We start from the raw sequence: 22,128 nt of genomic DNA on the forward strand, positions 1-22,128 counted from the left end.
TCCTGTAATTAACTCAATATTCATATTTTGGATCATGTGTCAAAATTCCATGAAACTTTGATAAATGTTTCTCCATGTTTTCAGACCTTTGATAGCTTCCAACTTCTCCGAAAACCTGATGAATGTGTTTATACTACACATCCTCTCAGTGCCTGCTATTGTGTGTCACATGTCCACAATGTCTCCTGCTGTAAGTATGTGGGGACCATCTCAAAAGTGAATTTATTTACTGTCACATCTATGTATAGCAGTGGTTGTCTGAAATTTCATCTTGGGCAAAAATGTTTATTTACACTGCTTACAAATACAGTCAAATATGGTGGACAGGAGTCATGTCAGAAAATATTCAGATCGTCACTTGTTGTCTGCAATACATTGTGTCTGTAGAATTGCAAGGGCAATAAATGTGTTTGCACATATCCAGCTATTCAAAGCAATACTTATTTTTGTTCTTGGGGGATATATTAGTACAAATATAAAATACACTCTGGTATTAATGTAATGAGAACATCTGTAAATTTAATGTAACTTTTATGCAAATTTTATGTAATCTTAAAGTGAATAGTTGGGCAAAGAAATCCAGTCTAAATGCGTTTATTGGCCTTCCAAAAGTTCTCACATATTAATACGATGGTCAAGTTCTGCTTACGTTTACCAGCTCTGACCATTGAAATAAAGAAAAGTTGAAAGCATTGAAAGCGAGGCTGCGTGGAAATGTAACCACGGACATAGTCAGCCGGGAGGACGTTTTACGTAGTCAGCCGGGAGGACGTTTTAGGATTCCTATACATTAAATTAATTTCTACGTACGCAGACAGATTTTGACGAGAAAGTTTATTTTTCTATTCCATAAGAAATTATACTGGATACATTCACACCATTTTTACCGACTTTAGCCATCCTTGCCCTACTGTTCACTTTAAGTATATGAAGTTTGCATGATTGTTTGTAACTACAGTTAAGGTGGAAATTTAAGTGAGGGAGAAATTTACACTAATTTTGCGAAGGTCCCATGATTGTGTAAATTTCTCTCATGCGTAATATTGTAATATAGTGTATATGTATGAATTTTTTTCTTAAGTCTAAAAGGATGTATATAGCGAAACTAAAAAACACAGTGAAAGGTTTATGCATGCTAAATTTGAAATAAATCACTCGCAAAAATATCCAAGTTTACATGAACTTATCAAGTTTTATATGTGCACACTCTCTTCTGAAATACATGTATTTACTGTTGATAATGTTACTGTTTTGCTATACAGTGCCTTACACAAATGGTCACGCACAGAATATTTAAACGGTCACTGGATCTACTGACCAATGAACAGAGTACGAGAATCATCTTCAACTCCCTCGAAGGCAACTATGCTCTCTGTCTCCTAGGTAACTATAGTAGGGATACAGAATAAGATACAACTTCCTAATGGTCAAACATTTTAACTGAGAATAGACATTTATGTTATACTGTATGGAGAGGAATACTTTGATATAAGGAATCTGACACCCTGTTTTAAAACTTTCATATTTTCAAAATTTCACAAAACTTGTTAAAATTATGTACCAATATGATTTTTATATTTTAGCAAATTTGGTGCAGCTTGGTTACATGGAACTTGAGGTAATCATTACACAATTTTTTTTAAGGTTTTCAAAAGTTTCAAATTTATTTTTAATGAAAAACTGACATGAAACGAATTTTTTATTTTGTTTCATTCTCCATTTGAATAAGAAAATTGAGAATTTTCATTTTTCATTTTAAGATCTAACAATAAACCGTTGGTACATGTAATGTAGTGATAATCTAATGAACTAGATTTACACACTTAGTGGATCAGCCCCTGATTACATACTTGTTATAAACCATCATCAGACTGTACAAGTTACCTCCCTTATCATCAGACTGTACAAGTTACCTCCCTTATTATCAGACTGTACAAGATACCTCCCTTACTCAGACTGTACAAGTTACCTCCCTTATAATCAGACTGTACAAGTAACCTCCCTTATCATCAGAATGTACAAGTTACCTCCCTTATTATCAGTCTGTACAAGTTACCTCCCTTATCATCAGACTGTGCAAGATACCTCCCTTACTTCAGACTGTACAAGTTACCTCCCTTATCATCAGACTGTGCAAGATACCTCCCTTACTTCAGACTGTACAAGTTACCTCCCTTATTATAAGACTGTACAAGTTACCTCCCTTATCATCAGACTGTACAAGTTACCTCCCTTATTATCAGACTGTACAAGTTACCTCCCTTATCATCAGAGTGTACAAGTTACCTCCCTTATTATCAGTCTGTACAAGTTACCTCCCTTATCATCAGACTGTACAAGAAACCTCCCTTATTTCAGACTGTACAAGTTACCTCCCTTATCATCAGACTGTGCAAGATACCTCCCTTACTTCAGACTGTACAAGTTACCTCCCTTATTATAAGACTGTACAAGTTACCTCCCTTATCATCAGACTGTACAAGTTACCTCCCTTATTATCAGACTGTACAAGTTACCTCCCTTATCAACAGAGTGTACAAGTTACCTCCCTTATTATCAGACTGTACAAGTTACCTCCCTTATCATCAGACTGTGCAAGATACCTCACTTACTTCAGACTGTACAAGTTACCTCCCTTATTATCAGACTGTATAAGTTACCTCCCTTATCATCAGACTGTGCAAGATACCTCCCTTACTTCAGACTGTACAAGTTACCTCCCTTATCATCAGACTGTGCAAGATACCTCCCTTACTTCAGACTGTACAAGTTTCCTCCCTTATTATCAGACTGTACAAGATATACAAAACCCTGTTGTAACTGATTGTAAAAATTATTACCCAAACCTATACAGTATGTTATACCAAGTATACATCAAAAGAAATTTTTCAAAAATATGAAATATTAAAGAAATGGGGCCACTTTTACTCCAAGTGCACCATGCCCCCTTGGGCCGCGGTGGCTGAGTGGTTAAGATGTACCGAAATATATTACCACATGCCCTCCACCTCTGGGTCGCCCGTTCGAATCCCATGTGGGGCAGTTGCCAGGTACTGGCCGCTGGTCGGTGGTTTTTCTCCGGGTACTCCGGCTTTCCTCCACCAACAAACCTGGCTAGTCCTTAAATGACCCTGGCTGTTAATAGGACGTTAAACTAATCAAACCAAAAACCAAACCTTGCCCCCTTAAGGATGTATTCTTCTGAGGTTTCAGTCCCTTTGAAGTCTCGTTTCAACATAGACCAAAGAAGTTATGAGATTTTCAAATATAATTTATCAGTATATGTAGCAAGTTGCCAGATGCAAATTTTGTCAAAAAATTACATTTCTATTTTTAGTAGATTATTTTATACGGGGATTTTAAGAAATGGCCCATTTGGCGGCCATTTTGAAATTGTGTCTTTTTTCGCTTCAAGTAGAGCCACAGTTTTACCATTTTTTCCTGAAATTGTTTTTACTTAAATCATCACTGCGCCATCATTTTTAGCTGTATTTAACTAATTTTTGCTGCAAATCGTTACTAGCTTAGTAGTAATTAAAATATTTAGCATTAATATGTGAAATGATACACTTTTGTGACTTTCTTTTTACATTTAATGATAATTTTGGCACTTTTATTTTTTTTCTCTAAAATACTGAAAAATAACAAAAATTCAAATAGGGCAAAAAAGTAAGCACACGGACCCCCAATTTTTCTTCCTGATTTAGAAAGAACAACCGTTTCCCTATTGATATGCAAAATAATAACAAAAGTTTAATACCAGAACTTTTTCTGTAAAGGGTTAAATTTGGCAAAAATGGCTGCAAATGGTGCATTTTTTAGCTCAAAATTAAGGGGTAGGGGTAGCATATGTTGTTATTCTGAGAAAAAATATTAGTCTATTTGATCAAAACTGATATATTTTTAAAGAAGACTACTAGAAAATGAATTCTACAAACATTCATACATATCAAACACCCCATTAGGAAATTATGGCTTTAATCTCTATCTTATATGGTCAAAACGGCAAAATTCCCATAAAATCCAATATTTTGTCAACTAGGTATCTTTGAGTGACAATAGCTCAAAAACGAGCACACGGACATATGTTTTTTCTTCCATTTTCTTTTATGGTATGAACTCCTTTTTCCAAAAATCTATATGAGAAAAAAAGTTTAATACAAGAAAATTTTGACTTCTCAGAGGTGTACATCCTTAACCCGGGAGAAGTGTCAAATTTCAATACACAAAAATGCAAATGCATTCAATTCATAATATGTGCATGTTATGCTATTTTATATAATGATGAGTATGTAAAATAAATATTTTTTTTTTAAAACAGTAAAAAATTAAACTCCATAGCCCAAGGCATTAACCCCTCCCTGCCACAGTAAACAACTATGTATGTTGTCATGTAAAATACTTTTTCTTGTAAAATAATGTTGTTTTTTCCCCAAAATACCTCCATTATATTAAATTAACTAAATAGTGAATAAACTATGATTCTAAAATGAAATAACATGCATTAAAATCCGCTTGTGATGAGCTAATTGTCAAAAAAAGTAAAATCCTGCAATGTCGCTCTATAGGTAAGACTAGCGTATAGATTTCCCATAGGCGATAATGCTAGTAATAAGTGTATCTAAAATTCTGTTCATACAAATATAACTTACTTATACTTGTTGGAAAGGTAATTCAGTCACGAATACAGTTACGAAGTGAAAAAAGCGTGTTCACCAATAAAACTTCTTCCAAAATCCATGCTCGTCTAAAATAAAGCAGTCCCGCACAGAATACTAAGTGAAAACACAGGAAATTGTCAAATTTTCAAAATTACCCTAAATATCCCCCAAATGCAAAAATTAATGCTCAAATATTATTTTCAAAGAGTAGAAAACATGCATTTAATATTCATGGCATTAGTTGACAAAAATGGTTTATTTTAAGCCAATAGTCCACCCTCTAACATGAAGTTCAGTCTCGAGCCATCAACATTAATTTTTGGCCAATCAGAGGCGAGATTCTATTTATAGGTGTCTTACCAAGATACCTCCCTTACTTCAGACTGTACAAGTTACCTCCCTTATAATCAGACTGTACAAGTAACGTCCCTTATCATCAGACTGTACAAGTTACCTCCCTTATTATCAGTCTGTACAAGTTACCTCCCTTACTTCAGACTGTACAAGTTACCTCCCTTATCATCAGACTGTACAAGTTACCTCCCTTATTATCAGACTGTGCAAGATACCTCCCATACTTCAGACTGTACAAGTTACCTCCCTTATTATCAGACTGTACAAGTTACCTCCCTTATCATCAGACTGTACAAGTTACCTCCCTTATTATCAGACTGTACAAGTTACCTCCCTTATCATCAAAGTGTACAAGTTACCTCCCTTATTATCAGACTGTACAAGTTACCTCCCTTATCATCAGACTGTGCAAGATACCTCCCTTACTTCAGACTGTACAAGTTACCTCCCTTATTATCAGACTGTACAAGTTACCTCCCTTATCATCAGACTGTACAAGTTACCTCCCTTATTATCAGACTGTACAAGTTACCTCCCTTATCAACAGAGTGTACAAGTTACCTCCCTTATTATCAGACTGTACAAGTTACCTCCCTTATCATCAGACTGTGCAAGATACCTCCCTTACTTCAGACTGTACAAGTTACCTCCCTTATTATCAGACTGTATAAGTTACCTCCCTTATCATCAGACTGTACAAGATACCTCCCTTACTTCAGACTGTACAAGTTACCTCCCTTATCATCAAACTGTGCAAGATACCTCCCTTACTTCAGACTGTACAAGTTACCTCCCTTATTATCAGACTATACAAGTTACCTCCCTTATCATCAGACTATACAAGTTACCTCCCTTATCATCAGACCCATACAAATTACCTTCCTTATCATCAGACTGTTCAAAGTTACCTCCCTTATCATCAAACTGTACAAGTTACGTCCCTTATTATCAGACTGTACAAGTTACCTCCCTTATCATCAGACTGTACAAGATACCTCCCTTACTTCAGACTGTACAAGTTACCTCCCTTATTATCAGACTGTACAAGTTACCTCCCTTATCATCAGACTGTACAAGTTACCTCCCTTATCATCAGTCTGTAAAAGTTACCTCCCTTATCATCAGTCTGTACAAGTTACCTCCCTTATCATCAGACTGTGCAAGATACCTCCCTTACTTCAGACTGTACAAGTTACCTCCCTTATTATCAGACTGTACAAATTACCTCTCTTATCATCAGACTGTGCAAGATACCTCCCATACTTCAGACTGTACAAGTTACCTCCCTTATCATCAGACTGTGCAAGATACCTCCCTTACTTCAGACTGTACAAGTTACCTCCCTTATTATAAGACTGTACAAGTTACCTCCCTTATCATCAGACTGTACAAGTTACCTCCCTTATTATCAGACTGTACAAGTTACCTCCCTTATCATCAGAGTGTACAAGTTACCTCCCTTATTATCAGTCTGTACAAGTTACCTCCATTATCATCAGACCCATACAAATTATCTCCCTTATCATCAGACTGTTCAAAGTTACCTCCCTTATCATCAAACTGTACAAGTTACGTCCCTTATCAGCAGTCTGTAAAAGTTACCTCCCTTATCATCAGACTGTACAAGTACCCTTATGAATTAAACATCAGATACAGCATACTATTATCTCTGTTTCACAGGGTCTAGTGGAAAATACACTGAGCTTCATGGTAAGTACATGTACATTGTTGATCTGGACCTCAGATTAATTAATATAATTCTTAGCCATACATTTATAAACTTTTCAAATTATTTTATTGAAATATCCCATGTCATATTGATAATACATCATTCAAATCTTCAGTTGTGGCAGGACTGTAAAAGCAATGGAAAACATTAGAGATGGCAGCATCAATATTTTGCATTTAGCATTTTTTGTGAACAATACACTTTCTTGTAATTCTTCTGCACTGCGATGATCAAAGATACGCTCCATTACGAGATCTAACAACTCCCATTCGGGGTCATCTCAATATGACCCCTTGCCTAGAATCGGAACATCTCCAGATGTACTACAGTTAAACCTCGATGTATCGAAGTTCAAAGGACTGTCAGAATATCTTCGAAACATGGAGACTATCTGACTTTGAATTATTCGTGGTTGAAAATAGACCCATGTGTGTACACGTCGTCTCCGTTCCGTAAACTTTATAATCATTGTATTTACCAAAAGAAAAACAAAATAAAAACAAAGTATGCAATTAATCACATGTATTGCTATTGTTAGCAATACATATGTATATTATAAACAAGACGTGTATTAGGTCTAACCCATGTACATGTGTCCGTTTTGGTGACTATTTAAGCTATGGTTAATATTACAAAATGAATATAAAAACGAAAACACTTACCTCTCAAAAAAACGAAACTAAAAAGGAGGAACCGAAAGCGCTACACAACACCTACAAAATACTTCTATTTAGAATGATCGATTTGCTCCAGTATGTATGCCAAAGTTTTGCAATGTAATATTTTTGAGTAGGAGTTACTAATAATGGGGCTCGCTATTTACCGTTCCGTAAATTCTACAAACCGCTACCGATGGCGGCGATGAACATCAAAAACGACTAACCGTATCTTTGCCGTAGGCCTTTTAATGATTTAATAACGCAGCTTGTAAAAACAAAGCACCGGGTATAGGCCTGATCAGTGATATTAATTATCTTGATGATACCAAGCAAGCAACACAAGCTGTCATAAACCCTATTGTCCGGCGAAGGGCCGTTGCGAGACAGCTAGGTGTGACAGCATGCCGCGGGGTATCGGCGAACACCTGATCTGTACAGGTAAATTTTTATGTCAGTTACCTATGATTCTATAACAAATGGTCCATGAAAAATATTCGATACATCGAGAACTTCGATTCATAAAACTTCGATTCATACATGGGTTAGTTAGTAATGTTATATAGTGAAGAAATTTGGGACCAGACAAAAAGTTCGATACAGCGAGAAATTTGATTCATCGAAGTTCGAATCATCGAGGTTTGACTGTAGTAGCCTTTTATTCTTTGGTGCCGATTCTAGGCCTGGGGTCATGCTGATATGACCTGAAAGGGGAGTTGTTAGATCTGGTATTGGAGCGTGATAGTGTAGTGGAATTACAAGTCTAATCTGATTGAATTTGACCAGTGTATAAAGTGGAATGACCGTCTTCTCTTTGTTTCTTTGGTGGCCTTTATAGACAGATTTTACTGTATATTTCACAGACAGTTGTAATCCGCCTGTTAGAGAGTTGTAAGGTGTACGTTCAGAACAAGAAGTCTAACCTGACACATTGGCATCCTGTCCTTGGCTGGTTTTCTCAAAACACTGACCAGTGGTAAGTCTGACCCCTGATCTGTAATGAGTTATTTGATTGGCTGTTTAAGGATATTCATGACCATGGGACATGAAATGACCTTTCACCCTTGACAAGCGGAGTTTCATTTGCAGGAATGTTTAATTAATCATTTTGTTTTCCCCTGGACTGTGCATTTTTTCTTTACTTTTGCTGTAAGATCATTTCAAATCCCATGTGGGGCAGTTGCCAAGAACTGACTTCAGGTCGTTGGTTTTCTCTGGCATTCCTCCATGACGGTGGCTAGATTACTGAAGATGCTTCACTATAAAATTCTCAATAACTGACATTCCTTTTCTAGCCTCCATGCAGCTATGCCGTATGTTGTGAAGCAGCTCCAACTGCTGTGGTGTGAGAAGATGATCCGTCTACTGTTTCAAGAACTGATCACCTACAAGGAGGCCGACACAGAGAAACAGAGCAGCAAGTCCTCCACGCCATCCAAAAGTGAGTCCTCAATTTATTGTGTCCCTGTCGTGAATTGGTAGAAGGGGGCATATCATGTCACGTTCTGTCTAATATCTGCTATTTATAAAATCGGCTATTTATTTATCATAAATGATTGTAAATTGCCCTGCATATTGAAATTAAAGTTTCTGCTTTCCCGTCTTTAAACAATTTCAGATATGGTGTTGCAACTTCGAATTAAGACCTCATCTTAATTTTTTAAAGAAGATGTACAGAGTTTTGTAACAGTTATTTCCTCTCAATTAATATGTCAACAAGTCAGTTGATTAGTGTTTGAACTTAAAGTATTGAAATTATAACTGTTGTCTCTCCTCTCTAAATTAGATATAGTGTCGGTAATCAGCTTGTCACTGTTTCTGGGCCCAGTCTCACAAACATTCCTTAAATAAAAGGAATTCCTAACCTTGTATTTTCAATGTACAGTTTCATATATAAGAGAGGTTTAGTTAGTTATTTCCACTCACTCTTTTGTTAGAGTAATCTCCACTGACTGTTTCAGATAAAGTGCTGAGAGTATTAGAGAGGTATAGTTAGTTATCTCCACTCACTCTTTCGTTAAATATCTCCCCTCACTGTTTCAGATATAGTATCGAGGGTATGACAGATGTATAGTTAGAGTTATCTCCCCTCTCTGTTTCAGATATAGTGCTGAGAGTCCTTGACAAAGCGTCGTCCAAACCTTCAGTGAAGATAAAGCTGGAAAGTTCCATAGCAACGTCAACGTGTCTACCGTGTGCTCTTTATCAAACGACCATTAACACACTGTCACAACTCCGACTAGACATTCTAGGTGGTCTGAGTTATAACGACGTGCTACTCCCCATTCTGTGGAAATTTTTATGTGATATGGGCCCAAATTGTGGACTCAAGACATTTGTAGAACTTCTTAGTCAGGCTCCAAATTCTACGATACACCCGGTGTTTAGTTTACTTACTGTGTTCTGTGAGTCAGCCAGTCACTATATCACGTAAGTTCTTATAGGTATTGGTACCAAATAAATGGTATCACTTAAAGATGCTCCACCGCCGACAGAGCATAAATCATATTTATCATTTGGACAATAGCTGATGTTTAATCATGTATATATGTCTAATTAACTCAAAAATACATATAAAATAATTGTTTTATCTTTTGTTGTCTGCACAATCAGTATTTCATTCCATATAGGGCATAATGTCATGGATTTTTTCCGGGATGCACTTGATTAAGTAGATATTTTTATATTCAAGTAAAATTAGAACCTCAAACTTTAATAATGGTAATAGTGTTACACTTAATTAAGTAATTTTTGTTACTGAAGACATATACTAATTCATCTGCTCTTGTTTAATAATAAAAAAAATTACCATGCATCGGCGGTGTAGCATCTTTATTGAACTAAGTAATTGACAGATTTGTGAAACATAAATCTTTTATTTGACTTCACATTTTAAATTTATCATAAACACAAGAATTATTGTTCATTTGTTGATTTGTTGTATATATATTATTACAATAAAATAACGATGGGAAAATTAAAGAAATTGCCAACAAAATACCTGTTTGCGACCCAAAACACCATATGATTACACTTTTTATTAGAAGGCTGCTGAAAGATATTGGAATTTGAGATTTTATTAAAGATTAAGTCTTTTGTTTTGCTTTATTTATAATTACACAAATGTTGTTGTAATAAATATTTGATTTGATTTCAGGACTCTTGATGACATAGAAATGTATGAACAACAGAAAATATTCCATCCCTCCGACTACATGAAGATGAGCGAATTCCTCAACCTTTTTGTGTTTCGTCTTATCTGGCACAACCTCATAGGTAACAAACATTTATGTGACTCAGAAACATGGGATGTATCAAGCATTTGTTAGACTCTGATAACATTGTCAACTCTTGGCCAAGACTTTTTATGCTTAAAAATTCTGTCATGATATATATCTGTCTTACAGGCATTTCTAGTAAGGATATAGTCTAATAAGGGGGTTATAAGATACCAAAACAACATAGGTAAAGTGATTTGTCTCACCCTGTGGTAATTATGATTTCACAAAAATTCACTTCAAAATAAGATACATTGTATCACAATCACCGTAATGTGGAACTAGTCAGCAGTAAATCATACCGCTACTTCACTTACCTTTGTTTTGGTATCTTGAAACTGACATATTCTTATATTGGGATTTTTTTTCCCTTGAAAATAATTTTAAATTAAAGTGTCAGTATACAGTATGTTTACATATACTGTTGGATAATTTACAGAATTAAGACATTTTTGGTCAAAGATATATTTAAAAGGTTCTGAAGATATTTCAAAAATAAAAAAAAATACCTGAATGTATTATCGGAACCATTACCATTAAATATGTCTACCTTCATTTAAAAGAGAGACAAACTTGCAGCATTGGGAAATATTTAAAGATCACCATATAGTGACATTATTGAGAACATATATATATAATACATGACAATTTTCATATATATACTAAGGAGTGTCTTGAAATACATTTTAGGATTTTCAGATTGAATATGCTAAATGTATCCTTAAAATACTTATAACACAAAGATGTGTTATGATAACTATGAGTCACCTGTACATTTTTTGTATTTAAGATTTATAGATGATATACACAGATGACCATTTTTCTGGTGTTTTGTAGATGTACAGACCGCCAATGTTAATGACATGTTTGGTGCCGCGCGGGGTCTACTGATGATTCTGTACGAGAGGGACTGTCGGAAATCCTACACGGAAAAGGACCACTGGCTGATAAGGTCAGGCAAAGATACATGATAAACAAACAGAAAAAAACTGTGAGAAATATATAAAAAGTGTAACAAAAGTGAAAGATAAAAAAAAACTGGTGAAAGAGATAATGATGTCTTTTGAAAGATGTAGTTAACAGCTGTTCTATTAATGAATGATGCAAAAAGAAATGAAAATAATGAAACTTAAAAAAACGTTACAGGCCCATTACCTTCCTGGAGCAAATCATAAAGGTTTCTTAAAAACATTTAATAACATCATGAAATATATACCGATGGCCTAAGATGAGGTTACGACACCAAACATATGATTTCCTCTGTAATACATGATAACAGTGGAGATTCATTTTGCTGTTTTGCCTTCTGGCGCAGTGATAGTCAACTACCGCACAGTATTTAGGACGACGCCAGGAAACATAAGACGACCCGTTTTATGAAAATTAATTAACATTTTATTTATTTTAATCAAATTGTTCAGAAGGTGATGATACGTGTAATATTAACGGTAAGTTAATTAAATTCTCTATCTCGTTTTACATTTCCATTTTGAAAATTGAAAGCTGTTTCACAACGGTAGTGGGCCTTTAACATTATAAGAAAAACGTTTTGACATTAGAAAACATAATTTTTCTCTAAAAGAGAATATTTGTGATGATAAAGATAAAGAGAATGTAAATTTTGTTTTTGTCTCCTGAATTTTTGTGTTTTATATTTATTTCTCTTCTCTTTGAATTTCAAAGTTGAATAAATTTCAAAAAAAAAAAAACAAAAAAAAAACTCTTACATATCCTTAAATATATTTGACATCCTCTGATTCTTTGTATGGTATAGTTCAATTCGAAATACTTGTTGAATGAACAGATAATGTTATCATTTACAGGGACATCAAGCCTAGTCTGTTTATCACCGAGTTAGAGAAGGGAAGAAAGACAGCAGTGTATTTAATGCAGAAAGTACCACCATTATACCGTTCTCAGAGGTAGGTTGTAAATTACAGAAAGTACCACACAACTGATTTTCAGAAAGTACCACATATACCGTTCTCAGAGGTAGGTTGTAAATTACAGAAAGTACCACACATTATACCGTTCTCAGAGGTAGGTTGTAAATTACAGAAAGTACCACACATTATACCGTTCTCAGAGGTAGGTTGTAAATTACAGAAAGTACCACACATTATACCGTTCTCAGAGGTAGGTTGTAAATTACAGAAAGTACCACACATTATACCGTTCTCAGAGGTAGGTTGTAAATTACAGAAAGTACCACACATTATACCGTTCTCAGAGGTAGGTTGTAAATTACAGAAAGTACCACACATTATACCGTTCTCAGAGGTAGGTTGTAAATTACAGAAAGTACCACACATTATACCGTTCTCAGAGGTAGGTTGTAAATTACAGAAAGTACCACACATTATACCGTTCTCAGAGGTAGGTTGTAAATTACAGAAAGTACCACACATTATACCGTTCTCAGAGGTAGGTTGTAAATTACAGAAAGTACCACACATTATACCGTTCTCAGAGGTAGGTTGTATATTACAGAAAGTACCACACATTATACCGTTCTCAGAGGTAGGTTGTAAATTACAGAAAGTACCACACATTATACCGTTCTCAGAGGTAGGTTGTAAATTACAGAAAGTACCACACATTATACCGTTCTCAGAGGTAGGTTGTAAATTACAGAAAGTACCACACATTATACCGTTCTCAGAGGTAGGTTGTAAATTACAGAAAGTACCACACATTATACCGTTCTCAGAGGTAGGTTGTAAATTACAGAAAGTACCACACATTATACCGTTCTCAGAGGTAGGTTGTAAATTACAGAAAGTACCACACATTATACCGTTCTCAGAGGTAGGTTGTAAATTACAGAAAGTACCACACATTATACCGTTCTCAGAGGTAGGTTGTAAATTACAGAAAGTACCACACATTATACCGTTCTCAGAGGTAGGTTGTAAATTACAGAAAGTACCACACATTATACCGTTCTCAGAGGTAGGTTGTAAATTACAGAAAGTACCACACATTATACCGTTCTCAGAGGTAGGTTGTAAATTACAGAAAGTACCACACATTATATTCCAAGTAGGTTGTAAATTACAGAAAGTACCACACATTATACCGTTCTCAGAGGTAGGTTGTAAATTACAGAAAGTACCACACATTATACCGTTCTCAGAGGTAGGTTGTAAATTACAGAAAGTACCACACATTTATACCGTTCTCAGAGGTAGGTTGTAAATTACAGAAAGTACCACACATTATACCGTTCTCAGAGGTAGGTTGTAAATTACAGAAAGTACCACACATTATACCGTTCTCAGAGGTAGGTTGAAAACAACTTTTACAAAAAATTCTTTCAAACCTTTAAAAAGTGTATCCAGAAAGCTACCAGAATAGAATTGTAATTACATGTAGGACAGTCCAACAATTGTAAGTGTAACTACGTGTAGTCTGGATCATAAATAATTAAAATTATGATAAAGACAAACAGTCGCAATATTGTATGTAAATGTAGAGTGACTAGGTCTGGTGCCAGGAATAGGCGAAACTCATACTAAAAAGTAGATGAGGAAAAAAAATCAATCTTAATAAAATTAGACTTGTAATTCTGCTCCACTTCGACGCTCTATGATATGCTCCAATACAAACTCTAACAACAGCTCGTTTGAGGGCACCTCAACATGACCGCTATTGTTAGTGTAAAATGGCTACTAGTGCATCCAGATAGGTTCTGATTCTAGGCCATGGGTGATGCTTAGGTGACCCTAGATCTTGTATTGGAGCGTATCGTAATTGAGCAAAATTTCAAGTCTAATTTTAATAAGATGTCAAAAAAAAAAAAATTTAAAAGCCTTAAAAACAAGTTTTCATTTTGAAACATATGTTTTACAGCGAGTGAAGATATTTCGTCGCAATGTTACAAAGGAGAAAGAGGTAATGGGTTTGACAGAGTCAGCGTGTGCATCGCCCCAGTCTACTCTCATCACCATCAACCGAGGGCGTGTTGTCGAGGTAACAGCTAAAAACATTCTCTCATCAAAACCTCCTTATATGGTAGTACAGAAAATACAGAGGTTTTGAGATCCCAAAATGATGTGGGTAAAGTACCATTTACTGTCGATTAGTCCCACCTTCAGGTAAATATGACGTCATCTATTGACATGAATTTTGTGACGTCAAAATCACCGGAAGGTGGGACTTATCGACATTAAATTTAACTCTGGAAACCCCCGTATTGATAAAGCAATAACAACATGTGTAAATATATTCTATTTGAGATATAAGCATTGTTTACTCATTCAGATTATTGAAAATAACAAAGGAAAAAAAGTGCTCTGCTTTATGCGCAAATTTATATCTTATGAACTTTAAGTGGATTACTGAATGTACCGTAAATGTTTCACACAATAGCATTAAGTGGATGTTTACCTTATTGTTCATAGGATGGCTACAGACAACTAGCCCAGCTACCTGCCAGGTCCATGAAAGGGGTCATCAGGGTCAAGTTCATTAATGAACAGGTAAGATCATGAGAGTCAATTTAATTGGGCACCTGACATTCTACCACTAGCCTTCTCTCTCTGGGTCAATGGCGGAATTGCTAAGGTGTCTGATATTCTACCACTAGCCTTTGGGTCAATGGCGGAATTGCTAAGGTGTCTGATATTCTACCACTAGCCTTTCCTTCTCTAGGTAATAGTGATCGAATGGCTATATTATAAGGTGTCTGACACTCTACCGCTAGCCTCTCTTGATCACGTTTGAGTTTACGTCTGAGTGTATTGTATCTGTGATATTATCTTATTATCAAACATAGTACAATATATACATGTACCCTATGTCTTGTTGATAAAAAGGTTTGATTTGAATTTCTTGTCAAAATTGTACTCTGTTTGTGTTCATTAGATTTACATATACATTGCGATCCAATTAAAGTATTAATATAATTGACGATTTGTCAATGTATAATTATGTCAGGATATGTATGAGGCAGATTATCACTACACCATTGTCTCCCTTTTTTAATAATAATAGTGTTTATGATGTATTACCTAATTACTAATCACAATGCACCATATACACTATCAGAATGCGGTATTGATCCAAAGGTTGGATTTTAAATTTGCCGGTATTTGAAAAATGTATTACGGTAACTCATCATGTTCAGTTTCTAGTTAATGAAAATAGGTAAGGATTCTTATTTCTGACATCCCCCAAATTCTGGAAATTAATAAAATTTATTTAAATGAAGAAAGGTAGGAGGTCTTATTTGCAATGTGTGCGTGTCTTATATGAGGATGAATATGGGTGCTACTTTCTGTTGATCATTATCACACAATTTTTACTTTGTTTGTTGTCAGGGTCTAGACGAAGCTGGTATAGACCAGGATGGAGTTTTTAAGGAATTCCTGGAGGAAACCATTACTAAAGTCTTTGATCCTTCTCTCAATCTCTTCAAGGTAGTGTCGTAGTAAAATCACTTCATGTCCTGATACAAAAGATAGGAAGAATTAACCTCTTACAGAACTTTTATGGGCTCATAGACAATTTTTGATTCAGAGCTTAAAACGTTCCTTTCCTCAATCTAAATTAAATTAGCATTGTAATTACACTCCACTAAATGCTCTACGTTATGCTCCAATACAAGATCTAACAACTCCCTGTTTTGGGTCACCTCAGCATGACCCCATTTAGTTAGCCAATCAGCGTTTTACTCACAGTTTATATATTCAGTGTGGTTGATTCTCTCTGAAGAATAAATGGCTACTTGCTATATATAGTATGTCCAGAGATGATCCAATTTAAGGCCAGGGGTCATGCTGAAGTAACCCCGAACATCTGTACGCAGAAATATTTTCTGAAATAAAACATTGTGATTTCCGTCTGACAGGTGACAAGTGAGCAGAAACTGTATCCCTCATCTACATCACACATACAGGAGAACCATCTCACCTTGTTTGAGTTTGTAGGCAAGATGCTGGCTAAGGCTGTGTATGAAGTAAGCATCTCTCTCCTCAGTTGGAGGAAGTAAAACAAATCTACAAATCTGATGTTAAACAAGAGAAAGATAAGGTTCAGGACTGTGAAGGAATAAGATAGACTATAAGTGTTATTGACACATTCCGTGGTGTATCCATGATAGAGTAATCTGTCAAAGCTAATCTGTAGTTCTTTAACATATCCGTATGTACCGTATTTCACCGGAAATAAGACCTTCTATCCAAGGAAGAAATAAAGATTAGAAGTTGTAATGTAATTGTTCTAATAACTTTATAATTGATTTATAAATATGGAATATAGCCTCTTTGATTTGTCTGATAAATTGATCATGACGTCATGCTTCAGGGAATTGTGGTGGAGGTCCCCTTTGCTCCGTTTTTCCTGACGCAGATACTCGGACACCAGCAGAGCGCCACCTACAGTTCATTGGATGAACTACCTTCGCTAGACCCGGAACTTGCCAAAAGTCTCTGCTATACGAAGGTACAAAATTTAATAAAAGTACACTTTTCATATGTTGAAATTGACGGATTACTGAATAACATGAAATAAACATGGGGTAGAAGCTTTGGTTGTTTTTGTAGTTACTGTGGAACTTGTTATAATAAATAAAACAATATCATCAATATACATGTGTATGTTTACAAACGGTCAGTTAGGTTTATAAATACTTGTTTCCTCGACCTCTTGTGTTTTGGTTGTAGCATTACGATGGAGACATCAGTGACCTTGAGTTGACCTTCTCCTGCGATGAAGACTGTATGGGTCGGATAGAAACACATGAACTTGTGCCTGGAGGGAAAGCCATCTCTGTCACTAATGAAAACAAGTAGGTACAAGATTAAACAGGACTTATAAATTTAGATTAAGATAACAAATGATTGAGTTGGAATAAATAACAGCCATGTAGCACAGTACCTCTGATGTTTATGTCCCAGACTAGTTTTTATAAAGATTTCATAACTGAAATTCTCAAAAGAAAAGCATTACAGAAGTTAAGGAAGCTCTGTAATTTCTTTACATCTGTAATGTTTTCAATAGAGAATTTTAAGTTAAAGAATTCTTTCAAGTTAAGGAATGTTCATGAAACTGGGCCCTGGGACATATAGTTTGAGCTATTAACATCCCATCTCCATCCCATCCCTTACTATCCCATAAAGTCACTTCCTGTCTCGTCCTGTTCTGATATCAAATGGAGGCCTTTTATATCTTATACCATCCTAGTCTTTAAAACGTATAATTAGAAAATGATGCTATACATATCAGTCATGTCATACACAGTAAATACAGATAAATACACAGATGGAATGTTCCCTTTACAGCACTAGTGACAAAACCTCTTTAGATTATATAGGTCTATATGTGACAATAATTTACTACATCCATTACTGAAGAAATCTTGATTCCGTTTGATAGGATTCGCTACGTCCATTTGATGGCGCACTTTCGCATGTATCGTCAAATAAAGGAACAATCAATGGCATTTATACGTGGCTTCAAGACTGTCATCAATTCTGATTGGCTGAAGATGTTTTCTGCCCCGGAACTTCAAAAACTCATCTCTGGTGATAATGCAGACCTTGACATTGGAGATCTAAGGTAAGGCTGACCTTGACATCGGAGAACTAAGGTAAGGCTGACCTTGACATTGAAGATCTTAGGCAAGGCTGACCTTGACATCGGAGAACTAAGGTAAGGCTGACCTTGACATTGGAGATCTAAGGTAAGGCTGACCTTGACATTGAAGATCTTAGGCAAGGCTGACCTTGACATCGGAGAACTAAGGTAAGGCTGACCTTGACATTGGAGATCTAAGGTAAGGCTGACCTTGACATTGGACATCTTAGGCAAGACTGTCCTTCACATTGGACATCGATTGTAAGGACAGAATTTGTGATAATGCTGACCTTTACATTGGAGATCTTAGGCAAGTGTGTAATTTGTGATTATGCTGACCTTGACATTGGGAGAGATCTAAAATCAGGGAGGAATTTGTGATAGCACTGAACTTGACATTTTAGATGAAGGGAGGTAAGGGATGAATTTGTGATAATCCTGATCTTGACATTGGACATTTAAGGTCAGGGAGATTTAACAGGCTATTATTTTTTTTAAATCAATGAATTTATGGGTTATATCCTATCTTTCATGTCTTAAATGAGATTCTTTAGGAATTTTTCGCTGTCTGAACTTAAAACCTAAGCATGTCTGTGAAAGATCATCTAACATTTGTATCAATAGCCATATTTGTGTATTTTGTTCTGTATAATTTGTCATCTTCAAACAAAAATATTTATCGTTCTTGAGAATTTCACAATTGATATATATATATATATATATATGTTGTTATGAAAATATTAGAAATCTTTTAAAAGTTAATTCTGTATTAAAATATTCTTTTCAATGTTGATTTTTCTGTTTTAGGCGACACACACAGTACTATGGTGGTTACCATAACAACCACAAAGTGATCAACTGGCTATGGGAAGTACTGGACAAGGACTTCTCTTCCTCAGAGAAGGGGCTGTTTCTAAAGGTAGATAACTCCTGTCAACAGTTTGTCTGATTAGTTTAACATCCTATCAACATCCAGGGTTGTTAAAGGATTTAGATGGTAATGGAAAGCTAGAAAAAAAACAACAACCAGCGATGAGCATCTGACATCTTAACCATTTTCCCCAGTGTCATTGTATTTTACATTTTATCCACAACTTAAAGGGCCACTACCTTTCCGAAACGGATATTAATTTTTGAAATAGGAATGTAAAACGAGATCAATAATTTTGTAGATTCGCAGAAGTTATTAGCTATACGTTTACTAGCACACTTATCATCACCTTCAGAACTGTTTAATTAGAATAAATATAATGTTAATTTTCATAACGCGGGTCGTTTTATGTTTCCCGCCGTCGTCCTAAATGCCGCGCGGTAGTTGACTATCACTGCGCCAGACGACAAAACAGCGAAAAGAATCTCCACTGTTATCGTACATTAGACAGGAAATCTTGCATATGTTTGGTGTTGTAACCTCATCTTAAGCCATCGATATATATTTTCTTTTGCTATTAATGTTTTTAAGAAACCTTTTAATTTTGCTCCGGAAAGGTAGTGGGCCTTTAAGTAATTTCATGACATACCTAGTTTTGGTGTTGAAGAAAACCCAGAATTCTCTGAGAACAATCTCCTTTCTACAGTTTGTATTGGGCCTAAGGTTCCTTTCTCAAAGGTGATAAAGTTAGAGCCCTCAACATAGGTTAACATAGGCGCAATCAGAAAAAGATGACACATCTCAGGGGATTATATGTAAAGGGAGTTAACTCTTCAGTCCTCATCCCAAACATAAGACCAATTCTACATTACTGAGACCATCATTTGATTAACAGACTTGGTTTTTTAGCATGATGGCTCCATCGTAGCTTATAGCATACCCCCTAGTTTTGAAAATCACGTTGTGAACAGGATATCTCAAGTTATACACCATTGACAGCAATGAAATTTGGCAGAGGCATGTAGTTATAGATAAGGACCGAACTGATAAAACTTGGCGACAAACAGACATAAACTCTATTTTTGAGGAATTAAAATATATTTCATTCCTTCTTTGTCTATAGTAATATTTAAATGAGAAACACAATGCATTATGGGAAATTATATGGCCGACGGTACCACTTCATACAAAAGAAATAAAGTTTAAGAAAAGATTAAGGCAATTAAGAAATATTCATTTTTTTTCTATTCTTAAATATGTTACTCAAAGTGTCATGACATCATAATTACCTGTGTTGGATAATCTATATTCCCTGGACAGTGTCACAAGTCAGGTGACCTAGTTTCATCTAGATGCTGTTTATAGGCCTATATGTGTGTGTAAATGTGTTACATATACCATTTACTGTTAAAGGGAAAAACAATGGTTGAGAGTTAATTAATGTATTTTGTTATCAAGGCCCTGGGAAAGGCTCGACTGTAGCTGCCAATGTCAATTTGTTGACCCGTAGTACACATTCCGTTGTGCCGAGACCCAGCCAATACAACTTGTGCATTGTTATCTTAATTGTGAAATTTATATTGTGTTGAAGAAAATGAGATAAAAGATAAGTAATTAATTTCAAGGTATTGAAGCAACTTCAGTTTACCTCTTATAACCGGGAAAGCCAAACATCATTGATTTTTTTGACACCTATAATGAATTAAGCCCTCCTCCAGCAGGTATCTTTTAAAAGTCTAGTCAACTTAACACTTTGATTATACATAGTTGTACATGTGTGATACCGATAAGCAATCATACAGGAAACAGTTTCCCCAATTATTTTTTATCATATAACAATATTCTGATAAATTTGAATAAACAGCATTGTTAAATTTTGAATTTTATTAAATTTTCTAATATTGAAGTTAAGTTGATGCTATTTGAGTTGGTCCCAACAATATTCTTACTAAGAAGATGCTGCTTCTGCATACGCTCACACTAAAATCCTGCTCAAAAAAAACTGTTCTGCACAAATCAATCTTTTTATAAAATGTTGATCTATATAACTTAACATGTGATGAATGACATCTGTCTTGAAAGAATTTTATGATTGTTTTAATACCAACATTGATAACAATTAAATACCAGTGGTCATTTGAATTGTCCTAATTAATTATTAGTTTAAACAGTGCATATGAGTGATAATCAAGAATATTAGTCAAAACCAATTGTTAAACATTAATTAACTGGACCATCGTGCTACGAGGCCATTGGCCTCTTGTTATTTTGTATGTTTCAAGTTATATCCATTACATTTGTATGCCCATAGTATTAAACATGGTGCTTATTATTTTATTTGACCTGTAGTTTGTGACGAGTTGTTCCAAGCCTCCATTACTAGGATTTGCTCACCTGGAGCCGCCATTTTCAGTGAGATGTGTGGAAGTCAGTGATGACCAGGTAAGCATGTAAAAATGATGATGTCATGTTTAGCTAGAGTATAAACAGGATTCATCAATACCAAAATCTTGAAATGACTTCTTGTCTAGAGACCATATATTGACAAAAGGGATTGTAGCATGCTTAGATGAAGGTCAATCAAGTTTATTCAAATTGATGCACTTGACCTCAAAGTCACAGGGGTCAAACAGGCTGAAAAAATCTTGTCATTAACTGAGAGGCCTAGGGACCAGAACAAATTCACCAATGTTTCTTAATTATAAAGAATTGCATATTAAACTTAAAAGAATCCATGTAAATAAGTAACTCTAAAAGCAGAAACAGAGCTCTATAGAAAATATTTTGGACTATTGGTTGGTAGGTTATTGAAATTTATTTATAATCATCAAGAATTTATTAATTGCAATTTTCAGCCTTCTTAGGTCATCTTACCCGAAGGGTCATGATGACCTATTGTCATCATGCACCGTCCAAATGGCCAGGGTACTGATATTTGACCCGTAGCATACTGGCATGAAGGGCTACCAAGTTTGTTAAAATGAATGACCTTGACCATCAC

At 35.3% G+C, this 22,128-nt stretch overlaps 1 protein-coding gene across 1 annotated transcript in view; it reads left to right on the plus strand.

Annotated features, from left to right (window-relative positions):
- The window catches only part of LOC138331935 (ubiquitin-protein ligase E3B-like), a 39,499-nt gene that overhangs the window by 11,587 nt on the left and 5,784 nt on the right, over positions 1-22,128 (plus strand). The window contains exons 11-30 of the mRNA XM_069279803.1: positions 85-190; positions 1,263-1,383; positions 1,584-1,618; positions 6,696-6,725; positions 8,264-8,376; positions 8,696-8,841; positions 9,503-9,830; positions 10,558-10,676; positions 11,516-11,630; positions 12,502-12,556; positions 13,151-13,198; positions 14,531-14,650; positions 15,082-15,159; positions 16,000-16,098; positions 16,530-16,637; positions 16,985-17,122; positions 17,344-17,468; positions 18,056-18,238; positions 19,064-19,175; positions 21,477-21,569. Coding sequence (XP_069135904.1) covers positions 85-190; positions 1,263-1,383; positions 1,584-1,618; positions 6,696-6,725; positions 8,264-8,376; positions 8,696-8,841; positions 9,503-9,830; positions 10,558-10,676; positions 11,516-11,630; positions 12,502-12,556; positions 13,151-13,198; positions 14,531-14,650; positions 15,082-15,159; positions 16,000-16,098; positions 16,530-16,637; positions 16,985-17,122; positions 17,344-17,468; positions 18,056-18,238; positions 19,064-19,175; positions 21,477-21,569 — 2,272 coding nt within the window. The remainder of the gene's footprint in view (positions 1-84; positions 191-1,262; positions 1,384-1,583; positions 1,619-6,695; positions 6,726-8,263; positions 8,377-8,695; positions 8,842-9,502; positions 9,831-10,557; positions 10,677-11,515; positions 11,631-12,501; positions 12,557-13,150; positions 13,199-14,530; positions 14,651-15,081; positions 15,160-15,999; positions 16,099-16,529; positions 16,638-16,984; positions 17,123-17,343; positions 17,469-18,055; positions 18,239-19,063; positions 19,176-21,476; positions 21,570-22,128) is intronic.

This window comes from Argopecten irradians, chromosome 9 (assembly GCF_041381155.1).
Source record: "Argopecten irradians isolate NY chromosome 9, Ai_NY, whole genome shotgun sequence".
In the NCBI taxonomy this organism is placed as follows: Eukaryota; Metazoa; Mollusca; class Bivalvia; order Pectinida; family Pectinidae; genus Argopecten; species Argopecten irradians.